The sequence below is a fragment of the Amorphotheca resinae genome, assembly GCF_003019875.1.
Source record: "Amorphotheca resinae ATCC 22711 unplaced genomic scaffold M430scaffold_6, whole genome shotgun sequence".
Taxonomy (NCBI): Eukaryota; Fungi; Ascomycota; class Leotiomycetes; order Helotiales; family Amorphothecaceae; genus Amorphotheca; species Amorphotheca resinae.
The window spans coordinates 1,750,453-1,771,211 of NW_020194476.1; the positions used below are offsets into that span (position 1 = coordinate 1,750,453).

The following is a 20,759-nucleotide window of genomic DNA, read 5'->3' on the forward strand; positions in this document are numbered from 1 at the left end:
ATGGAGTAAAGTAAGACACTCTCTCAACGGCGCCCCAACGCCGGGGATCCTAGGGATTGCAGGCGAGGCAGGTGATAACCAGGGCGGCTGCAGATCTATTTACGCAACGCTGGAGACAATGGTTCGGGTGAATCTATTCCGTATGATGGGCGTGACAGATGACTGGTCGTTCTGTCAAGCGTCAGTGTCGCTACTCTGGCTGCCCGGGAAGAGCAACCTTGAAGCCGGACCTGAAATCCGGTCGACCTTAGAGCAAAGAGTAGAGTGAGTAGTGAGTGAGGCTGTCTCATGTCGGGGATTGGTCAAGTAGTTAGGCCTGCCAACGTGTCTTCACAACCCGTCCCTGATCTGATAAACCACAATTTAACCGTAGGATTCAGGGCCACGCGAAGGCCGGTAGTCGGAGACAACGATGATCATAGCAATTTTCAACTGCAGCTCCGAGACATATCGCCCAACTTGCACTGACGTTGTTGAGTACCGGCCGCTAATTTCAGGGACTTTTCGTCTCTAAGCCTAGAGCAGCACCTCAATTTCATGCTTGATACCCGGGCTCTAGGAACTTGGGAATGATCTCCTTCGTATACGCTCAAGGGTCAATTTCTGAAGCCCTCCTTTACCGAGTCGGCCGAGCAATGAACGCCGGCTAGGGAGGCATGTGGGGCAAACCGGCCCGCTGGGAGTGACCAGATTAGCGTTGCTGAGAAGTCTTTCCTGGGTTCAGTCTTCCGGGAGGTCTAGGTGCCTGGACGGCTCCTCTCTTCAACGTGACTTAAGACTGCCAGCCCAACGCTGCTCCGTAAAGAGCCATAGTGGTAAACTCACGAGTTGAATGGTTGGTCCCATCGCCCGCGGCCCGCACCCCCGTCTTAGAGGTTAGCACACCGTGCTCGCCGTTCCGAAGATCATATCATGGGTATCACCCAACTATACATACATGCGCCAAGAACCAGGATTGAACTTTGAAATGAAGAGGCGTCAACAGGGGCGGGTGTGGGATCGAAAGGGGGAAAACAATAAAAAATAATAATGTTGGCCTTAGATCGCTACCATTTCCCGGTCAACGGCCGGCGTCCCTCCGGCGTCCCGCCAGCGTCTTGTTGGCATGTTTGGTATCACCAGGCTAGAAGGTTGAGTTCTAGCAGGGCAGCGATGAGGTCCCGGCGCCCTAGCGGCGCCGCGACGGAGTATTTACAAGAGGTAGCACGTGGGTTTTTACCCGGCTTTGGCACGGTTTTACCACGTGATTCATGTAGCATAGAGGTTCCGCATGCATTAGGCATAGGTAGTAAGAACAATAATAATAATACCATTTACCGAGAGCACGCACTATCTTGCGGTTGGGCTTTGATAGCCAGACGTCGAGCAGTTTGATCAGACAGCTAGAGAGCGACTCGGGTTTTGAAGATGCAAGCCTCATCACATCATCAAGCTCCTCTCCTTTCCTCTCGCCGGAGAGCCCTTCCTGCTACAGTAAGACCTCCTACCGTCGAACCCGTAAGCTGGTCGAAACATCGCAGGAGACAAGGCAGCCAACTGAGTATCGCGGGGCGGGACGAGACGGGCGAGGCCGAGTGGCGATGATTGGGCTTCGACGGCCGCCCTCGACCGCCTTGTTGATCCTCACCCGCGCCAAAAAAATCTGCTTGACGGAAACACACCGTACATACAGGTACAGGAAGTCGCAATGCATAAGTAGTACGGCAAGACAAACGGTAGCCCGTCCCCGCAGCGTGCAGACGACGTACATTTCTCGTCACACTACCTACCAACCGTTCGCGCATACAAATCTTGTCAGGTGAGCCGCGAGGGTCCCAAGATTTGAAAATAAGGTGTTGCGCGCAAGCTTTGCATGCATGCAGTCAAATGTTTTAGATGTTTGGCATAGAGCCTCGAGCGTGTTCATGGAGCCCCGAGCTTTCGTTGAGGATACACGAAAATAGAGGAGACCGAGTAAGGACGAAGCGTGTATTGAATAAACGATGACAGACTGACTTCCATCGTCCAGGCACAATTGTAAGTGCTGGAAACACACCTCTTTCTTCATAAACGGGGTATAGCATGCATTGATGCCCTTACCTTCACACTTTCGTTGTTGGACACTCCGCCGTTCGGCGACAGAAAGTCGGTGTCTGGGCATAAGAGTAAAGCCCGGGAGCAGTGTTCGGTTCTTTTGCATTCCAAGTCCAGCCCTCCTTGCAGGCTTCACGATCGGGACCCTGGTTGTAGACGATGTTTGAAGAATGAAGAAGAAAGTCACGCTCCAGTTTCCCATATTCGTCCTTGAATTGCGGGTTTGAAATTCCATCTAGCCCCAGAGCTTCTTGCTACACAGATCTCAAGATGTTATGATCAACTCCTTCCGAAACCTGTTCTTGAAGGAGACTCCAAGTTTCTTTATATAGTGCCTGTTTCTTGCAGGTTATAACGCACTCTTAATAGTTAGATTATGATTGATTCAAAAGATTGTGTCGCACTCATCAGCGAGCATAGGCCTCATTTCATGGTGTGGCATGATAGGTGTGATTTGGCATCCATCACAGAATCCTTTCGACATGGCAAGCAAGCATCGAAATTCTATTCGATTCGAGACCATCGTGACTCGCGTCACAGCAAGTTCCCCACAAAAGCTTGCGGTGTACCGTAGACAAGGTATTTGGGATCAACACCCTATCGCTTCTCCTCACAAGGCCTGTATGCCAAAGAGCGGTCTGCCGGAAGGATAAGGATTTGGCCCCGGTGTGCAGCAATGGGTGTTGACGTATGTATGCACTATGTAGGTGTTTTTGCGAATTCGTTGTTGCGTCTGGCTGGGTATGTTCGAGGGATGTATGGAGTAGATGTACACTATACAAAGACTGTGATGGGGTGGAGATGGCGCTTAAGCGGGTGATTCGTATGCACGTGCCATGAACTGCACGGTTCATAAGTATCCCTGAATTCCGAATAATGCCTGTTTGTTGTAGCGTACCACACGCAAACTTCCCTATTGATCCGTGGCTCCCCCTTTTTCTCTTTTTTCTTTTTTTCCTTTTTTCTTTTCTTTTTTTCCCTCCTTCGCCTTTCTCCTGCAAAATATTGCGGCGCGAACGTCTGCCTAGGTAGGGTCCGTACTCCGTAGTTCACGCATGGCTGTGAATAACCTTATCCGAAGAATAAAATCCCTAACAAAACATCCCGCATCCTAACTGGCCTATCAAGGCCTCGCAAAGCTGCGGAAGGGGCCGGCTTCTGACATGAACGGCAGATGGGTCTCGGGGCCTTCGAAGCTCGGAATTCGAGGCAGACCAATAAGTAGAATTCAAGAACGCCTGTTGCGGAGAGTTTTGCGGAGACTTAGCTCTAGGGCTGCAGACTGCAGTTCCGGCGTACAACGTCAAGCTTAGTTGTAGTACGGAGTTGCAGTACGGAATACCTCTGTACGTTGATAATGGAGTGAGGTCGTGATTTGTTCGTGATTATCCCCTATCTAGCGGTGCTCGGCAAGTTGTCGGGGCGGATCCCTGATCTCAAGGCCCGAGACAACAATCTACCGCGGCGTGAGGGCCAGCCTCCATGTTGCCTAACGCCGTGCGCTCGGTCTGGAACCAACGGCGACCCAGAGTGTGCACCGTACGCAGTACAGAGGTACGTAGTCCGTAAATTAGTAATGACCAGGAGGGGGACCAGGAGGAATTCAATCCATGAGTTTCAAATCCTCCCGGATCATGACGTTGTTCTTGGTATCGTTGGGCGGACAAGTCAACAACCGAATCCTCCGTGTGGAAAGAAACCCAAGGATGATCCGATACACAGTACAAAGTATCTCCCTGATATCTCCGCCGCGGGCGTATATGACGGGGAGGGGGGTAAAGGAACGGTCTTCAAAGCTGGGATGCGTGGAACTGAAACCTTGCATGTACACGCGCCGTACAGATACGCAAATCAACATGCAACTTGTCATTATACACGTCACACGCGCCGAGAGACGCATTCGGGGCACCTCTGCCAGGGAGTGACAAAGCAGGAAATCAAAAAAAAAAACAAAGCCCAAGAATGATCTGAGCAAAACTTTAAACCAAAAGTGAAAGAGATGCCAAAAAATACAATAAAAACGCTAAAGAGAGCTGAGAAAGCGAAATAAAATAGAAGTAAAAGTAAAGGCAAGACGACCGGGTACGACTTCCTGGAATCCACCTACAGGGCGTCGCTTTTGACTTCTCATCTATTTCTGCACGACATCCAGATAGAAATGCTTGCCCAGATACCCGGCCGTGCATCCACAGATAATTTGCCTGGGGGCATAACTTTGATTTTGAGATCTCAATGGAGCATCTCGTGGGGGTAGCAGAATCGAATATTCAAAGCCCATACATGTGCAAGTGCTTCAGCCTCATATTGGTGCATCCCAGGTGTCGTCTTGAAATCGTTATCACGAATCTGTTGTCTTCCCACGTCGTTTCCGCATCGCTATGATCGTGTCATCTTGTTTGATTGTCTATTTTTTGGCTTTGTGTCAGGAAGAACGGTGCGATCTGAAGTGACGCAGAATAAAATGTGGGCGAATGATCCTCGCTTCCATGACTGATGGGGACTCCATCAAGCGACCCCACGCCCACCACTCTTCAAGACCTCATTCTCCACATCATTCCCCTCATTTCGGCGGCCATATCTCCTCTCTCCTTTTCCCGCTCTCCAGCGAGTCCCGAATTTGCCCATATCTGCCATAAACCAAGATGGATCCCGAAATCAAGACATGGACGGTTACAGAGCCTTACCTCAACATCCACTGCGGGTTGGGCGAAGCGCCCTACTACGAAGCGGAAACCAACACTCTGCGCTTCGTTGATATCAAGAAGAAACAGTTGCATACAGTGGATTTGGCAGCTGGGCCAGCCAGTTTGAAGACTCTGCAGTTGGATATGCCCGTTGGTGTCACTGCGGATATTGAGGGAGTCGACCCTCGCGAGAAGATCTTGGTGGGTGGCAAGAGCGGGATCTACATCTTGGAGAGGAAAACGGGGAAGTACGAGTTGTTGAAGAGGTTCCATGACACGACCGAGCAGGATGAAAGGTTGAGGAGCAATGATGGTGCGGTGGATCCCCAAGGTCGCTTTTGGATCGGGGTGATGAATGATTTCTGGGTGGGCAGCCCGAAGGCTGAGGGTGAGTTTTTATATTCCATATTTCTTCCTTTTCGTGGGTGACGTTCAGTGAGGAAGATAAGTATCTATGACCTCTTGTGAAAGGCAGTTGGCCCGCAAGTCAAGTCACGAAGAGCCCTTTGAATGACATCACGTGATTTGGATCCATCTCATTCATCCATCTTTCGTAAGACCTGACCTCGACCAGGCGCTCTCTTCCGATTTGACTCTGACCTCACGCGGAATACTATACAAACGTCTCTCACGATTCCCAATGGAGTCGGGTGGTCGCGCGACCAAAAAACCCTCTACTTCGTCCATTCAAGTGAAAGACGCATTATCGCCTACGACTATTCTCCCTCGGATGGTGCCCTGACCAATCCTCGAACCTTTTGGCAGAACACCGGTTCTGGCGAACCAGACGGATTCAAAATGGACACGGGAGGCTACATCTGGCAGGCGATTTACGGGGAGAGTCGAGTGCTCCGGATTAGCCCTGAGGGCAAAGTGGTCGGCCAGATCACTTATCCGACGAAAGCTATTACCTGCCCGGTATTTGTGGGCACGGAGCTGTGGGTCACAAGTGCCAGTGATGAGGAAGGGGGTGAGTTTGGGGGCGCAGTCTTTAAGGTTGATGTTGGGATTGGAGGTCTGAATGATTTTAAATTCAAATTGGAGAAAGGAGTCAAGGATCTCTAGATGAGTTTGTTCGGACCTCATGGCCCAGATTGAGTGTGGGGTTTGCATTTCGTCGTAGACAGGCAAGTTCATAACCTCCAACCACACCTAGGTAGCTAAATCTCAAGCGCATTTCCCTAGGTTCAGGATTGGAACCGAATTCCGCACGCAGTGAGAATCGTCTACGAGGGTTAGTGTTGTACAAATAGAGAAGGAAAACTCGTATGTTATGAATTCTCCTTTCCAAGAATCAGATCTAATGCACGAACGGAAGTCGAGACACTGGAGAAAAATATCAGCTTCTGAGATGCTTCCTAGGACCTAAGACTTCAATGAAGATGGGACGGCCCTACTCTTACTATAAACAACTAGATTCACAAATTTTCGCCCCTTCCTAAAGTTTTGCCTTGGCCGACTCCATCCCCTTTTCTCCTAGAAGCTCCCATCCTTTGCCCCGATAGTTCTTGGGCCAGATCCCATTCCTACCCGGCGCCAAAATACCGTTTGGATCTAAGGCATCCTTCAGAGTCTCGTTAAATCTCATCAGCGCTTGGTTATTCCACCCATATGTCTGGGCCACCTGATCCGCAAATAGGAGATGCGTCCTATATTCTCCGAACCCCTCTTTTGCAGTCTCGGCAATCATCTCACGCATCAAGCATCTCGCTCTCCTCTTCTCCTCCTCATTCCCGCGATCATACACGACAACTGATATATAATGGATCTCGCGACCTGCAAAGCAGAGCGTGGGCCAGATATCGAACCCCCATTTCTCATACAGCCTCTCGATGATAGAATGTACTGTGTACGCGGCCTTCGGGTCGGTGGGGGTTATGGGTGCAAAGAAGAGGTGTGCAGCGTTGGGCTTCCAGTTCAGCCACTCGAGATCTTTGAGGCTGGGGACACCACTGCATACTTCCGCACGTTGATGGAGATAATGGTCTTTTGGGACGTCTGATGGGAGGTAGAATTTGCTTCCTGGTATTTTAGCGAATTCGGATTTGATCAGGGCCAGCTGGGAAGAAATCGAGTCTGGATCGCCGTATTGTGTGCCGTAGAAGACCCAGGCGCATTCGCCGAAAAATAACTTGCTCACGCCATCTTTGATCACTTCTCGCGGCATTGGTCCGGAGCCCGTGTACCAGGTTGACCTTGGTTTTCCTGTGATAGCTAGCTCCTGGATCGAATGGCGAAGCTGGGGGACGTTCCCTATAATTCGCTTCAAAGCAAGTGGTCGGATGGTTTCGACAATCTTCTGGAAGTCATCTTCTCGTTTGAAGGTGACCAGATATGATTGATGGCCTGTATCTGGCATGAGCCAGAATCCCATCTTCACGACGATACCGAAATTGCTTTGGCTGAAGATCCCGTCGACCGATGGTCCGAATGCGTTTTGGAATGATCCCCAGGTGGGATTGTCGGCGCCATCTTTTCCGGGAAGGGCGCCCATACCAGTCCTGAGAAGCTCTCCATTCGGGAGGACAACCTCCATCCCGCAGTGATTCGCAAAATGGTCGCCGTAAGGAGTATACCTGTTTCAGCTAGTATCTTGGGTCCTATTCTAGGAGAATGAGTAACCTACCCCACCCCGCGATCAATGGCATTCCCTAAGACACTTCCACCTCCAAGGTCTGGAGTATCAACCCACAGAGGCAAACCTGGCATCGTTAGATGATTTATACCACGGACTGTTGCTGGACTTTACCTTGTTTCTTGATCTCTTCGTACAGCTTGAAATAGGAAACTCCTGGCTCAACGATACAAGAAGCGTTGTTAGCATCAAGCTTCAACACCTTATTCATATTTCTCCCCAAATCAACAACCACAGACCCTGGAACTCTTGGTGCAGCACCTCCATATCCGATATTTCTCCCCATAGAAATAGGATAGATGGGGATCTTGAACTCATTCGCCCATCTCACAATCTCTTGGACCTCTGGTACCGTGGATGGGTATGCGATAGCACTACAAACCATCTCTTCCTGGTCTACGATGTGGTATGCATCATGGGTATTGCTATATGGTAATTAGCTCCCTGTCAGAGGTCCACTTCAAGGGTTTCTTTCAATGTGCGATTCAAGCTTACGGATGTTCCATATACCATCCATCAACGAGCGGCTTGTCATTCAACTCCACCCCTTTTTCTCCAAGTACCTTCTTCAATGCCACAATTGCAGCATCGAATTTCTCTCGGCTGGTATCTGGAGGCAATCTCAGCGGAGCTTGACGAGGCTTGCTAAGAGGAATTGTTCGCAAGGCAAAGCTCGATTTTTTGGCATATATGGCATCGTCACGTAGACGGGCTGGTACACCGCTATGCACTTGGTCCAGCGATGGGATGTCGTTTGGCTGAGACATGTTGTGGTTCAACGAGTACCGTTTCTTGTTCAATCTTAGAAATGGAATTGATGAGAATGATCATGAAAGCAAATTGAGGACGACATGAAAATGAGATTCTCAATACGTCCTTTAACCCTGGAGTTGAGGGAGGTTTTCCGGGGCGGTCCGGGCGGGTCGGCCGGTCAAAACTCCCCCACGGGGAGTGAGGTGAGGGGTATTGCGGGGCAGGTCCTCAGCGGACTTTCATAGGGCCGGCAGTTATGGATTCCGCTACACTTGACTCCCCCCCGATGGCTTGAAGATGCATTCTCCCTTTATACGGGAAACCCATCACGAAGGGGGATTTCCACCTGATCGGACTTCTATTACGGACTGTTTACGCCCGTAATCGACCAGATCATGGGCTAAACGGAGTAATTGTTCCCGTCTTTTACACTGCCGCTCTTCATAACCGTTGGGGGTTCCTCTCGTGTTTCTAAATTCATTGTTTCTACGTACCTTATGTCATAAGCAAAGGAATTATGTCTGAACCCTTGAAAGGTCTCGGAAGTCCGAATTTGTCTCATCCATCCACTCACTAACCACTTGCAGTGATCATCGTAGGTGCAGGACTTGGCGGCTGCGCAGCTGCCATGGCCATGAATGCACAAGGCTTCTCCGTCTCCGTCTTCGAAAAGGTGAACAAGTTCGGTCGTCTGGGCGATTCCTTGGGACTGGGGGAGAATGCGCTCCGTCTTCTTCAGCGATGGGGTCTGCATGATCGTTTGATTGAAATTGGAAATAAGAGTGAGTTTATGCAAATACGCAGATGGCAGGATGGCAAGATTCTGGCGCAGCAGCCGTTGATGGATATGGCGGGATATATTGGCCATAGAGGGGATTATCATGAAGAGTTTTTAAGAAGAGTGAAGGAGTTGGGAGTTCCCATTCATATGGGTTCTAATGTGAGCGGGAAGTCTCCACGAGTAGGAGAAACGACTGATGCTATCAGGTGGTTGCCTATGATGAGAATGAGCCGTCCTTGACGCTGAGTAATGGGGAAGTGCATAAGGCGGATATCATCATCGCGGCTGACGGCAAGCTACCATAGTCTGGTTTGAGCTTGCACACGTACTGATCAAATGGCCAGGAATCAAATCTCTAGCCCGAGAGATAGTCTTGGGCTATGAAGATAAGCCAAAATCCTCAGGCTACGCTTGCTTCCGAGCATATTTCAAAGGGGCGTATCTAAAAGAAGATCCCCTATGCCGAGAATTTGTGGAGAAGGAGTGTGTAAACATCTGGATTGGGAACGATGTCCATCTCGTGCAAAATACGTTACGAGATGGCGACGAGTTTAACTGGATCTTGACGCACAAGGACACCGGGGATATCAAAGAGTCATGGTTCCAGCCCGGGGACATGAACGAGGTGAGGAAGATCATCAAGGACTGCGATCCCCGAATCGCAGCAGCGGTCGAAAAGACGAAGGAATGCTTGGATTGGAAGATCTGCTATCGAGATCCAATCCCTTCGTGGGTTAGTCGCAGTCATAAGATTGCGCTGCTAGGAGACTCGTGCCATCCTCATCTTCCAACAAGTGCGCAAGGGGCATCCCAGGCTACGGAGAGTGCGGCTGTTCTAGCTCTGTGTTTGAAGCTAGCCGGAAAAGAGAACGTTGCTCTGGCTGTGAGATTTACTCGCCCTGTCCTGGAGGAAGGCTAATGGAATTTCAGACGAGAGTCTACGAAAAGCTCCGCTTTGCCAGGGTCCGTCAATCCCAACTAAACGGAGAAGATGTTCGAGACCGGTGGCACAATGCCCTCAAGAACCTAGATGACAACATTGAAATCAACCCGGAAGATGTTAAAATGAGAGTGAGTACCCTCTTACTCCGTTTAATGTATTCCTATTGACCCAAACCTTTAGAATAGCTGGCTTTATCCATTCGATGCGGAAGCCGATACTCTGCAACGCTGGCAGGAGGTTTCAGCTCAGGTTTCGAAAGAGTTGCAAGATGGGAATATTCAGCCTTTGTTTTCGGGGGTACCGCAGGGCTTATAGGTTCATTGATAAGTAAATGTCTCTTCTCTATATAATATGACTGTTGTCTTATACCGCGAATCGCGATGATACTTGAGAACCAAAATACTGCGTCCACCTCAAATTCGTTCCCCAGCCGGAACTTAGAAGTAGTGTTAGGCTCCGTTCCCCCCTTTTGCTCTTCCAACTATAAATATCTTTATAGTAGAGAATGTTCAGTTATTCACGTGTCCACACACCATTGTATTCATTCCTGTAAGCATTTGCTGGCTTGATAATAACCCAAAGGTTATAAGTGTCAACGCATCTACAAGATCAAAAGAATGCGAACACTGAAAGTTGTAAGCTGTCCAGCAGTTAGATATTTGAGTATATGCAGATATTCAAGATATATAAGTAACGTCTCTCTCACCGAACATTCTATTATTTCCTTATGATCCATACCAAATTACACCTCCTGGAGCCCTAGGCAACTACCAACTCCAACCATCGAGCTTCTTTCACAAAGCCTTTCCTTTACGTCTTTCCATATTGTACCCATTGTTTCCTGTATAAAACAGTCCTTTACCTCCCTTGACAGAGACTGCAAAGCTGCATTCGAGTGAAGCAATGCCTAACTCTGTTTCGCCGGCAGTGTAAGGTCCGTCAAGTATGTGGGTGTATCCGTCACCCTCGAGAAGAAATTAACAAGTAGTTTGATTCTGAAAGAATGCAAGAAATGTACTGCTTTATTAGAAGCCCTCTCTTGCTCGGCATTTTCCATAACCGTTGCAGCGTTTTTTCAAGTACTAAGAAGATACTCGCTCCTAGATACCCCCTTGGGTAATTTAAGTAATCTAGAAATCAAAATAGTAGATCTACCTAAGCATAAGAAGCGGTTCCCTCTTGATAAGTGGTCATTAGATCAGGCGGACCGCGGTATCGTTTGATTGATTTTGTTGATTCTGATCGCGGTGATGAAGACGACAATGATGATGATAGCGTGCACGCGTGCGATTCAGCCCAAAGTTACGCTGCTATACCTAATCACACCATCTCAAGCGAAACAGTTTTGTGGCGGCAGAAGCCCTTTCTTATTCTCTGTTGTCAAATGAGATGTTTGAATTCGGTTTATAAGGTAAGATATATATCTATACCTCAAGTCTATATATCTATAAGTCACCGAAATTGAACATTAGTCTGTCCATAACTCCTATCTAGTACGACCTACATTGTAGACTCCAATAAATTGCCCGACAGATTTGAGAGATTGGAATTTTTGATAAGGTGCAATGTGCAACCCCTGTAGCTGTGTATCTCAAGTTTGATATACTGGCCTAGTTTAAAGCTCGATATATATGTACCTTTCATCCATAACAGGAACACCATAAGGCAATCTCCTCTCTTAGTCTGTAGAACGCTGAACGCATATTATTCCCAAACCATGATACATGGCAAAACCCTTATTTAATAGGAAACCCACTAGGAAACTGGACACTAATCAAAATACTGGACGAAAGTGAGGCTTTCTGTACTACGAGTCTACGATGTACAAAAAGATGTAATTGCAGACCCTAATAAGATATTCACTTATTAGAAGTTAGATATATGCAAGACTAAAAGTGACATTGCCTCTAAAACATGTTATGCAACAAGGCACCTGTGATGCTCCAACTACACAGTGCACACGCCAAACCTAACTCTAGGTATTTATCCACCAGATAACTGAGAAATAAGATGAAAAGGTTCTAGATTGCAATAAAAATCTGGTTATAATCTCAATAAGAAACTTTCTTGACTTGAGTCAAAAGCCAAGAGTCAAGAGCCAAGAGCCAAGGCTATGACGTCTGAGTTGCGATATGCAACAAAACTCCAAATTCTAGTTAAGGTAGCAAGAAGCAAGGTGAGGTCATTGCTTGGCAACTGCGATGTGCAACAAAACTTTGGGTAGAAAAAGGCACAACTCAAAGTGAGCCAATGGCGGAGCCAACTCACAGGAGCCAAAGTTAAGCCTTCTGAGTTACGATACTAAAGGTGAGACTGCTGAATGCCAAGTAAGGTACGATGTGCAACAAAGCTCTAGCCAACAAGAACTTCAAGAAGAGTGCCCTGGAGGAAATCTTTGTTGCACATCGCACCTGTGACAAGCGCGAGAGAGTTGAATGCTCTTTTGACAATGTCGAGATTGATCATCACGTGCGAATGTACTCGGATTTTGTTGCACATCGCATTCCTGACAAGCGCCAAAGTTGGTTGTGCTTCTTCAAAAGGCGTTCGACAAGGTAAGGCTAATGGTTGAGAAATGCGATGTGCAACAAAATACTGATAGTAAGAGGCACAACTAAAAGACTTGCGTGACTTGAGCCAATAGCAAAGAGCTACGGCTACTGGTTGACAATTACGATGTACAACGAGTTTTGGTTGACAGAAAGCACAACCAAGCCAGGGCTATTGGTTGAGAAATGCGATGTGCAACAAAACTTTGGTTAGTAAGCGGTACACCGCACAGCTAAAGGTAAGGCTATTGTGAGGGAGTAAAAGAGACATTGATTCTACGTGCTCGTTCTAGAAAACCAAACCAACACCCAAACAGAAAAAAGGAAGTTGAAACCGCACTATCAGTATAGAATGGAAGGCTAAGCATGCCGCTGCTTCTTTTGTTTATTTCTCTATCCTATTCCCTAGATACCCTTCTATACTGGCCCAAATGTGAATCCACCAAGCCCCTAGACTAGCCAACATAAAAAAGATCGTTCAGAGTGTCCATCACAATACAACAAACTCTGGTTACAGACCCCTATAAAGACTGAGTTAACTCAAGTCAAGAGACAAGGATGGCCTCAGAGTCCCTAGTTTAATCATACAACTGTTATTCACTATCGATCTCTCGTGTCACAGCCTACTTGATAAAACAGCCTACAACAGTTCCATTTACAACAACCATTACGACCTCATACTAGCTGCAAGATCTAACAGCAAAGTGTTGATACCTTAGCATTGTTCCATAAAATTAAACCGCCGACTTACGTTATATTGGACTCTAGAATATAGGCTGGGTCACCTCCTCTTAGTTGTACCTATCTGACAACTATAGTTTATTGTACATCGTAATTCAAGAGTGACATTACTTTAGTACCCTTCCTATTTTCTTGAAGGTTCTAAGAGTAGATACTTATAGTTATTTGATTCCATGTCGTAATTTGAAAGTAATCCTCTGTTCCGTGTTGACTCAAGTCAAGTAAATATTTAGTGTACATTGTAGTCTCCTGTGCTCTTTTAGCTGTGCCTTGGCCCTTTATCTTTAGGTTTTGTTGCACATCGCAGTTTTGAACCTTTAGCCTCAGCTGCCTTGATTTAGTTGTGATTTTCTCAACCAGAGTTTTGTTGCACGTCGTAACTCACAAAGAATAGCCAGCGCTCTTTGCTATTGGCCACTTTGAGTTGTGCCTCGTTTTGTTGCATATCGTAATTGTCAACCAATAGCCTTAGCTTTGGTTGTGCTTTCTAATAACTGTAGTTCGTAGTACATCTCCTGCCGTCCAAGTTTCTGTATCTCCTCATTTGTATACAAGCTGTCACCTAAGGTAGTCACTCACAGGCTCTAGAGGTTAGATCAACTGTTATAACAGGTCAAGCCAGCCAAATTACGATGTGTAACAATTTAACAAAACTCTAGAGCAATAGGCACGACTGAAAGAGGTCCGGCTAATAGCAAAGAGCCAAATCCTAGTTGACAAAAGACTACAACTCCATTTGTGAGGGCACAACCAAAGAATTCGCTATTGGTTGACAACTGCGATATGCAACAAAAAAGAGGCACAACTCACAGTGGGCCAATAGCAAAGAACCGTGGATATTCTACCTTGGTTGACAAAAACCACAACTAGGCAAAACGGGAGTACAACCAAAGATTGGCTATTGGTTGACATTTGCGACATGCAACAAAAACGATGCACAATTCCCAGTAGGCCAATAGCAAAGAGCCGTGGCGATTCTCCTTTGGTTGATAAAAAGCACAACTACAAAAAATGAGAGCACAACCAAAAGCTGGCTATTGGTTGACAACTGCGACGTGCAACAAAAAAGACGTACAATTCACAGTGGGCCAATAGCAAAGAACCGTGGCGATTCTCCTTTGGTTGACAAAAAACCACAACCAGGCAAAGAGGGAGCACAACCAAAAGTTGGCTATTGCTTGAAAATTGCGATGTGTAACAAAACTTCTCTAGGTATTATTCGCTCGTAAAACAACTCGAGGAAGGGAGAGCGGGGCCAAAGTGAGGTCATTCCCAACCTACGATGTGCAACAAAATTCTAGCCGTATAGTGTTTTTTTACTTAGATTAGGAATTTAGGATACAGATAATAGGAGGTAGGATTGAAAGTGATGTGAGGCAAGTTACGATGTGCAACAAAACGAAGTTCTAACTCTAAGGTACCTACCTAGTAAAGGATCAAAGTGACATCATTACTAACATAGACTACGACGTGCAACAGAACTCTAAGAACCAAGGCATGACTACCTAAATCAAAGCTATGAGTAGTAATTTGAGGCAAGAGGCAAGGGCCAATAGCAAAGAGCCAAAAAACTAGTTGACGAAAAGCACAACTTAGCTTGTGAAAGCACAACCAAATTGCGGCCACCGCTTGAAAATTGCGATGTGCAACAAAACTATCTCTGGTATCTACCTACATACTTACATAATCGCTCAAGAAGAACTCGAGGAAGGATGACGTTATGCAGCTCAAAAGTGCGATGTGCAACAAAACTCTACTTATATTTTTACTAAGAAATTCATTTATCTACCCCAAGTTAGATTGAAATTCTTAGGGTAAGATACAGGATTAGAAGTAACATGTCAGATGCTTTATCAGATAGGATTATAACTGCTCTCAATGGGTAGGTGCAGGGTAACTACGTGGCACTATCTAAGAACACAGAGCGCCATACGAGCATTATGACAGAAGGGTATAAAAACCCCGAGAGAGCTTAAGTTATCAGAAAACTTAGAGATAAGTCTATACAATAAACTGTGATCTACCTTCCATTTCACTGTAAACCTACATCCACCGTCGACTCTTCCACTCTGTACATATACACCTGACATAGGATCATTAGCAAAATGCCACGAGCAACAAAACCAAGTTCTAACTCAAGTACATGGTTAAGGTTATAATTTAAGAAGTCATAAGTTACAATATACAACAAAACTATAGCCGTATAATACTTTCTCACCCAGAGAACGTTACAACTAGAAAATAGTAGAAGAGAGAGGTTAGACTAACAGTTTGACTCACCAAACTATTCACATAACAAGACTACAACGTACAAGAAACCAAACCTCCGGTATCCTCTTACACAGCAATCTAATAAGGAAGGCAGAGCCGAAGAAGAGATCGTTTTTAGACCGTGATGTACAACAAGAAGCACAACTAAAGTAAGAACTCGACATGAGTAAATGTAAGATTATGAGTTGACAACTACAATGTTTAACAAACCAATCTCTTCATATAACAATCTCAAGCTAAGAACCTCAGAGAGGGCAGAGAAAAGTAAGAATCAGAGAATCCCAAATCACAATACATGCAAAAATCCCAGGTAGTCAACAAGAGCACAACATAACTCGCGCACTTTGACTATTGCTTGACAACTACAGAACTAGTTGACAGAAAAGACACAACCAAAATATGGCTATTGCCCCGAATTTGCGACGTGCAACAGAACTCTAAGTAGCCAATAGCAAAGAGCCAAACCTCAAAAATCTAGTTGACAAAAAGATCCTACAACTTCACAACCTTATCCTACAACCTCACAACCAAAATTTGGCTATTCCCTCTAACTTGCGATATGCAACAGAACCCTAGAGCAACCAATAGCAAAGAGCCAAACAATCAAAACTCTAGTTGACAAAGTCTCCTACAACCTCACAACCAAAATCTGGCTATTGCTTCGAATTTGCGATGTGCAACAGAATTCCAGATCAAGACACTCAAGTCCAAGCCAGCCAATAGCAAAGAGCCAAACCTCAAAAATCTAGTTGACAAAAAAGCTCAGAACCTCACAACCTTATCCTACAACTTTACAACCAAAATCTGGCTATTGCTTCGAATTTGCGATGTGCAACAGAGTTCTAGAATAGCCAATAGTAAAGAGCCACACAAGCAAAATCTAGTTGACATAAAAGTCCCACAACCTCACAACCAAAATCTGGCTATCGCTTTAAATTTGCGATGTGCAACAGAACTCTAAGTTAGCCAATAGGAAAGAGCCAAAATCTGAGGGTTTGGTTGAAGAAAAGGTTCATAGGGAAAGTTGGGAGAGTGCAACTAGAATTTGGCTATTGAGGTGAATTTGCGATGTGCAACAAAAATATATCTTGAGTGACTGAGTTCTTAGGTAAGGTAGGAAGGGGGGAGGGGGAGAGGTTGTAAAATGCGATATGCAACAAAATGAAGGATAGGTAGTTGTAAGATAGGTAGGTATGTATGTAAATGTAAATGTAGATATATTACGCAACCCTATCCTATGATTCCTATCCTATGCTATCTACCCATTCGATCCCATCCATACCATCCCATCCCAGCTGATACCCCCATCCTATCCCATCCTATCAAGCCATCCCAAAAACCCATCTACGCCCTCATTTCCCCCTGATGAACACCTCTTTCCCCATCCCGTCCCATCCCACCCAACCGCATTACGCATTACGCATTATGCATTACGCCGTCCTGCGCCCATGAATACAAAACAAATCTGAGAATATAAAGAGTTGACCGCCCCATCCATCCATATCATGTAGTCGAATCAATCAATCAATCAATCAATCGTATACCGCCTAGTAATCCCATCTTGACCATCCATAACGTTGATCTCAAATCTCGAGAGCGGGGTTCGCTGGATCTATTCCTTGCTCTTTCTATGCAATGCCTCTTTTGGATTGATTCCATTCTCGGTTCGAGTTTTCGTAGATCCCGATTCCTCGCAAGAAATAGTGCTGCGAAGGACATCCGGCTGTCTATATCCATCATATCATAATCATTTCATATCGCGTCTCTCATCGTCCCATCAAAACATAATCCACTCGCCCTCACCACTATCCATGTATGGGGTCCAGCGAAGGGGACACGTGGGGCCGTTCTCTTGATCGTGCTCCTGCGCCTCCTTATCGCGCCACAGCTTCTCCAGCACTTCCAGCCCCGCGAGATTATTCAGGTAGCCGCTCTGGCGCATGATCTCGCGACACTTGGACCGCACGATGCTCTGCTGCAGCTCGTTGACGCACTCGCTGCCGCTGATGAACAGCGGCCACAGCAGGAACTTCTCGCACCCGCTGCCCGGCTCCAGGCTCGTCACGTAGAAGAGAACCTGCGAGACGAGGTTCTGGAAGTTGAGGTGCGATGATGGGAGGTTGGGGCAGGCGAGCCGCTCAGTATAGAGGAGGGCAGAGTAGCGGAAGGCTTCTGAGATGTAGCCGAAATCGCGCAGTTGCGTCGGGGAGGGGGTCGAGGGTAGGCTGGATACGAGACGGGTAGGGTCGAATTCCCACTCCTGGAGCGCGAGGCGGGCGGATTTCCATTCTGTCCAGAAGGTCGAGCGGAGGTCGTCAGGTGATCCGGATGTGAGGAGAGGGAAGAAGGCGTCGTCGTCGAGGGTCGAAGCGAACCCGTTCCCGTCGAAGTTATGCGCGTGTAGGTTGTAGAAGTCGGCTAGGGCCTGGCCGGCGAGACCTGGTTGAGGTTCCGGCGGGGCGGGGCGGCGGTTCTGGAGGGGAGAGGATGGATTCGGGGCGAGGACAGGTCGGTTCTGGGAGAGGAGGTTTAAGCGACCTAATTTGGCTATTGTCTTGAACAAGATGGCGTCGCATCCGGCCAAGTTCTCCAACGCGTGATTTGGATTCGGAGGGTTGGCGATCATCTCCAGGAAGCTTCCCCGCAGCTGCAGCTCCCGGTCGTTGATGCTAGCGGCGATGCCGTCAAAGTAGGTGAAGAGCGATTCCATCCATCCCCAGTTCCCCGTCTCTATCCCGGACTCACGCATCCCGAGGATCTTCTTCACGCCGGCAAACTGCGTACGGAATTGTGCTATGCCCGACTCGCACATCCGGTAGTGGCAAAGGATGAACAAGGTCGCCAGAACACAGTCGTGACGAGCCTTGGATGGATCACTCAGCTGCTGATTGAGGAGGGACACGGCCAGGGATCGATGCTGGTACTCCTCTTGCAGGGAGGAGTCGTTGGAGTCGGAGGCTTGCGGGGTCACGGGATGGGATGTTCTGCGCACACATGTGGGCCGAGAAGGCCCGCCGTTGATATGGAGGGGGAATTCTGGCTCCAAGGGTTGTTGCCGCCAGTGGTCCTGCCCCAGCGACTGTTTCCGCTTCATGCGGAGGTTGCAAGCGGCCAGGGCACAGATGGCGTGCTGGAGACTCTGGCTGGTAGATGCGAGGCTGAGGATATGTTCTCGGTAAGGATTGCTCGGGCTGTCGATGACGACCACAGATGGACAGATGATCTTCTCATAGTAATCAAGGAAGAAGGAGACGCGGGGGAGGATCTCGGGGGGCGGGGGCGGCATGGTGTGCTGGTGGTAATGATCCGCGTCTGAAGCGGCTTGGGAGGCGACCTCCTCACTGTCATTGATAGCATTCCACCCAAAGTGACTGGATCGTGCACTGGTGGCGTAAGCCTCCATCTCATGGCTGGTCGGTGGAGGGGGTCCTGGAGGGGTTAGTCTCCTGGTCGGTTCCCACAGGGCGGGTAGCAATTTACCAAGCATCTCATCATCGTAGAAGATCTCATTCCCCGCCGGCGACGGTTGGTGGTGACGCGACTCGGTAATATCATAGAGGTTCTGGTGCGAGCTGATGCTGGAGCTCATCTCTGACTGCGCGTAGAAGGGGTCGGGACACGACGTCGGGCCCCGCGCATCCCCCATCATCCCTGCCACCGGGCTGCCGGTGTTCGAATTCCGCGAGGGGTAGCTGTACATGGGCACGGGGCTGTGGAGGAAGGGGATTTCGTTGTCCTGGAAAGATTGGCTAAGGGGTGAAGCGTAGTCGCTCTCGGCATAGGCGCTCATTGAGTCGAGCGAGCTGGAGAGGCCGGCCAGCGTCTCGGCGCGGCCCAGGCTCAAGGTATGGAGGCGATGGAGCTGGGGGACCTGTCTCCGGTGGTTCATAGGGTTCTGATGGTAGTCCTGGTGGAGGGGGTAGTCGTGGGGCACGGCCATATTCCACTCGGGCACCTGGTGCATGGAGGAGTTCTGGGCAAGGCCTTGGGGGGCCATGTTGACGAAGTCGTAGGTGGTGGTGAAGGGGTTGCTTCCGGGCAACGAGGCGGGAGATTCCATCTTGATCTTGGCATCGGCGGCGTTGGCAGCCTCACGGGTGCGGGCGGCGGTGGTGGTGGTGGTGATGGCGCGGGGGCGGGTGGCCGTGGGGCTCTTGGGGGCGGGGGCGGACCTGGCGACGGGGAGGGAGAGGCCTCTGAGCTTCCCACGACTGGCGACGCCGACACCCCAGGTCAGCTGAGTCTTGTAGCCCGAGCATTCCTTGCCAATCTCCAGACACGGCGAGCAATATGGACGGCGGCGATCGCACTTGGTGTTCCTCTTGGTGCAGGTGAAGCAGTCGTCCGAGGCACCGCTGGCGGGAGCTCGACGGCGGCGCTTTCGCTGTGGAGGGACAGTGGGAGGGTCCGCGCTGCCACCACAGGAGGCGGGGGGCGGACAGGCGACGGGGAGGGTCATGGTGGGCGCGGACGAGGGCGAGCGACGGCAAGGTCAGGACGGGGGACTAAGAGCGAGTGACTGTGGACATCGAGGCCGGCGGGGGGAGAAGAGGGAGAAGAACGAGTGGAAGGGAGAGGTGAAGGAGGAGGAGAGGAGCGGAGAGCGGAGAGAAGAGCGAAAGCGCGAGAGAGAAGAGACCTCTTGAGGAGAGAGAAGAGAGCAGAGGAGAGTCGACAAAGAGAGAGCAGAGTCGAGAGAGCAAGACACAAGACGCAAGAGAGGATTGCGGCTTGTCAGTCGGCGGGAGAGTTGGTAGAGAGCGACGGATCTGAATCAGGTTGAAGGGTGGTAAATGGGGTTGGTGGAAGCGAAGACCAAGATAGATCAAGATCGAGACGAGAGATAGATAGAGATCAAGACCAAGATAGATAAGTAGAGACAGAAACGGAGATCGTGGGCAGCAGCATCAATTATGAGAAGAGAAGGCGACCAGAGCAGAGTGGACGGGGCGGGCGGGCGTAGCAGGGGGTGGTGAAGGGGGGAGAGGGGGGAGAGGGGAGAAGACAAGGACAGGGGAGAGAGGGGAGAGGGAGCGCGACAAGGAAAAGGGCCCCTCTCGAAGCTCAGTCCAGTTCAGTTGACCCTTCTGGCGGTGCATCGCGGAAAACATCTGGAGCAGGGCCATATCTCTGGTGGCATCTATCTGGTGGTGGTGCACCAAGGTTGCATCTGCGCGGCTTCGTCGACCGGCGCGGGTCCAGGGTTGTAGTCGAGTCCTGCGTCGAGCCCTGTGGCCATGTCCGAGAGCTGCATTCTGCACCGAGGACCGCCCGACGCCAGGCACAAGATACGGTGCAGAGAGGTCTCTTAACTGGCATCCATTCGTTC

General features: G+C 48.8%; 6 protein-coding genes across 6 annotated transcripts; 3 read left to right on the forward strand and 3 right to left on the reverse strand.

The window, feature by feature from the left end:
• Nucleotides 1–1,515: 1,515 nt before the first annotated feature.
• On the reverse strand, nt 1,516–2,454 carry M430DRAFT_244116 (hypothetical protein). The gene has a single exon (XM_024865055.1). The coding sequence runs from the start codon at nt 2,306–2,308 to the stop codon at nt 1,766–1,768; it is 543 nt and encodes a 180-aa protein (XP_024721160.1). The 5' UTR covers nt 2,309–2,454; the 3' UTR covers nt 1,516–1,765.
• A 482-nt stretch (nt 2,455–2,936) lies between these two features.
• On the forward strand, nt 2,937–3,222 carry M430DRAFT_244119 (hypothetical protein). The gene has a single exon (XM_024865056.1). It carries the CDS (start codon nt 2,950–2,952, stop codon nt 3,103–3,105), a length of 156 nt encoding a protein of 51 aa, XP_024721161.1. The 5' UTR covers nt 2,937–2,949; the 3' UTR covers nt 3,106–3,222.
• A 1,404-nt stretch (nt 3,223–4,626) lies between these two features.
• On the forward strand, nt 4,627–5,822 carry M430DRAFT_42441 (hypothetical protein; the record flags this gene model as incomplete). Its single annotated transcript, XM_024867557.1, has 2 exons — nt 4,627–5,145; nt 5,332–5,822. Exons 1-2 carry the CDS (start codon nt 4,716–4,718, stop codon nt 5,820–5,822), a joined length of 921 nt encoding a protein of 306 aa, XP_024721162.1. The 5' UTR covers nt 4,627–4,715.
• Nucleotides 5,823–6,082: 260 nt separating this feature from the next.
• M430DRAFT_35213 (hypothetical protein) lies at nt 6,083–8,200 on the reverse strand. The gene is made up of 4 exons (XM_024866699.1): nt 7,888–8,200; nt 7,507–7,817; nt 7,384–7,459; nt 6,083–7,333 (listed from the first exon to the last, which is right to left on the reverse strand). Exons 1-4 carry the CDS (start codon nt 8,157–8,159, stop codon nt 6,196–6,198), a joined length of 1,797 nt encoding a protein of 598 aa, XP_024721163.1. The 5' UTR covers nt 8,160–8,200; the 3' UTR covers nt 6,083–6,195.
• A 462-nt stretch (nt 8,201–8,662) lies between these two features.
• On the forward strand, nt 8,663–10,242 carry M430DRAFT_66799 (hypothetical protein; the record flags this gene model as incomplete). The annotated part of the gene is made up of 6 exons (XM_024869249.1): nt 8,663–8,690; nt 8,733–9,085; nt 9,133–9,217; nt 9,271–9,809; nt 9,857–9,997; nt 10,050–10,242. 6 exons carry the CDS (start codon nt 8,663–8,665, stop codon nt 10,182–10,184), a joined length of 1,281 nt encoding a protein of 426 aa, XP_024721164.1. The 3' UTR covers nt 10,185–10,242.
• Nucleotides 10,243–16,937: 6,695 nt separating this feature from the next.
• Nucleotides 16,938–20,191, reverse strand: M430DRAFT_244204 (hypothetical protein). Its single transcript, XM_024865059.1, has 3 exons — nt 18,911–20,191; nt 17,091–18,859; nt 16,938–16,962 (listed from the first exon to the last, which is right to left on the reverse strand). Exons 1-2 carry the CDS (start codon nt 19,887–19,889, stop codon nt 17,208–17,210), a joined length of 2,631 nt encoding a protein of 876 aa, XP_024721165.1. The 5' UTR covers nt 19,890–20,191; the 3' UTR covers nt 16,938–16,962; nt 17,091–17,207.
• Nucleotides 20,192–20,759: the final 568 nt, after the last annotated feature.

What these genes read in the sequence shown, in the direction of transcription:
- M430DRAFT_244116 (XM_024865055.1), bottom strand. Translation starts at nt 2,308, where the DNA reads ATGGAATTTCAAACCCGCAATTCAAGGACGAATATGGGAAACTGGAGC.
- M430DRAFT_244119 (XM_024865056.1), top strand. Translation starts at nt 2,950, where the DNA reads ATGCCTGTTTGTTGTAGCGTACCACACGCAAACTTCCCTATTGATCCG.
- M430DRAFT_35213 (XM_024866699.1), bottom strand. Translation starts at nt 8,159, where the DNA reads ATGTCTCAGCCAAACGACATCCCATCGCTGGACCAAGTGCATAGCGGT. An exon ending in CGAAGAGATCAAGAAACAAG is followed by an intron (nt 7,460 to 7,506) that starts GTAAAGTCCAGC and finishes TAACGATGCCAG; the next exon opens with GTTTGCCTCTGTGGGTTGAT. An exon ending in GCCATTGATCGCGGGGTGGG is followed by an intron (nt 7,334 to 7,383) that starts GTAGGTTACTCA and finishes TAGCTGAAACAG; the next exon opens with GTATACTCCTTACGGCGACC.
- M430DRAFT_244204 (XM_024865059.1), bottom strand. Translation starts at nt 19,889, where the DNA reads ATGACCCTCCCCGTCGCCTGTCCGCCCCCCGCCTCCTGTGGTGGCAGC. An exon ending in CTACGATGATGAGATGCTTG is followed by an intron (nt 18,860 to 18,910) that starts GTAAATTGCTAC and finishes TAACCCCTCCAG; the next exon opens with GACCCCCTCCACCGACCAGC.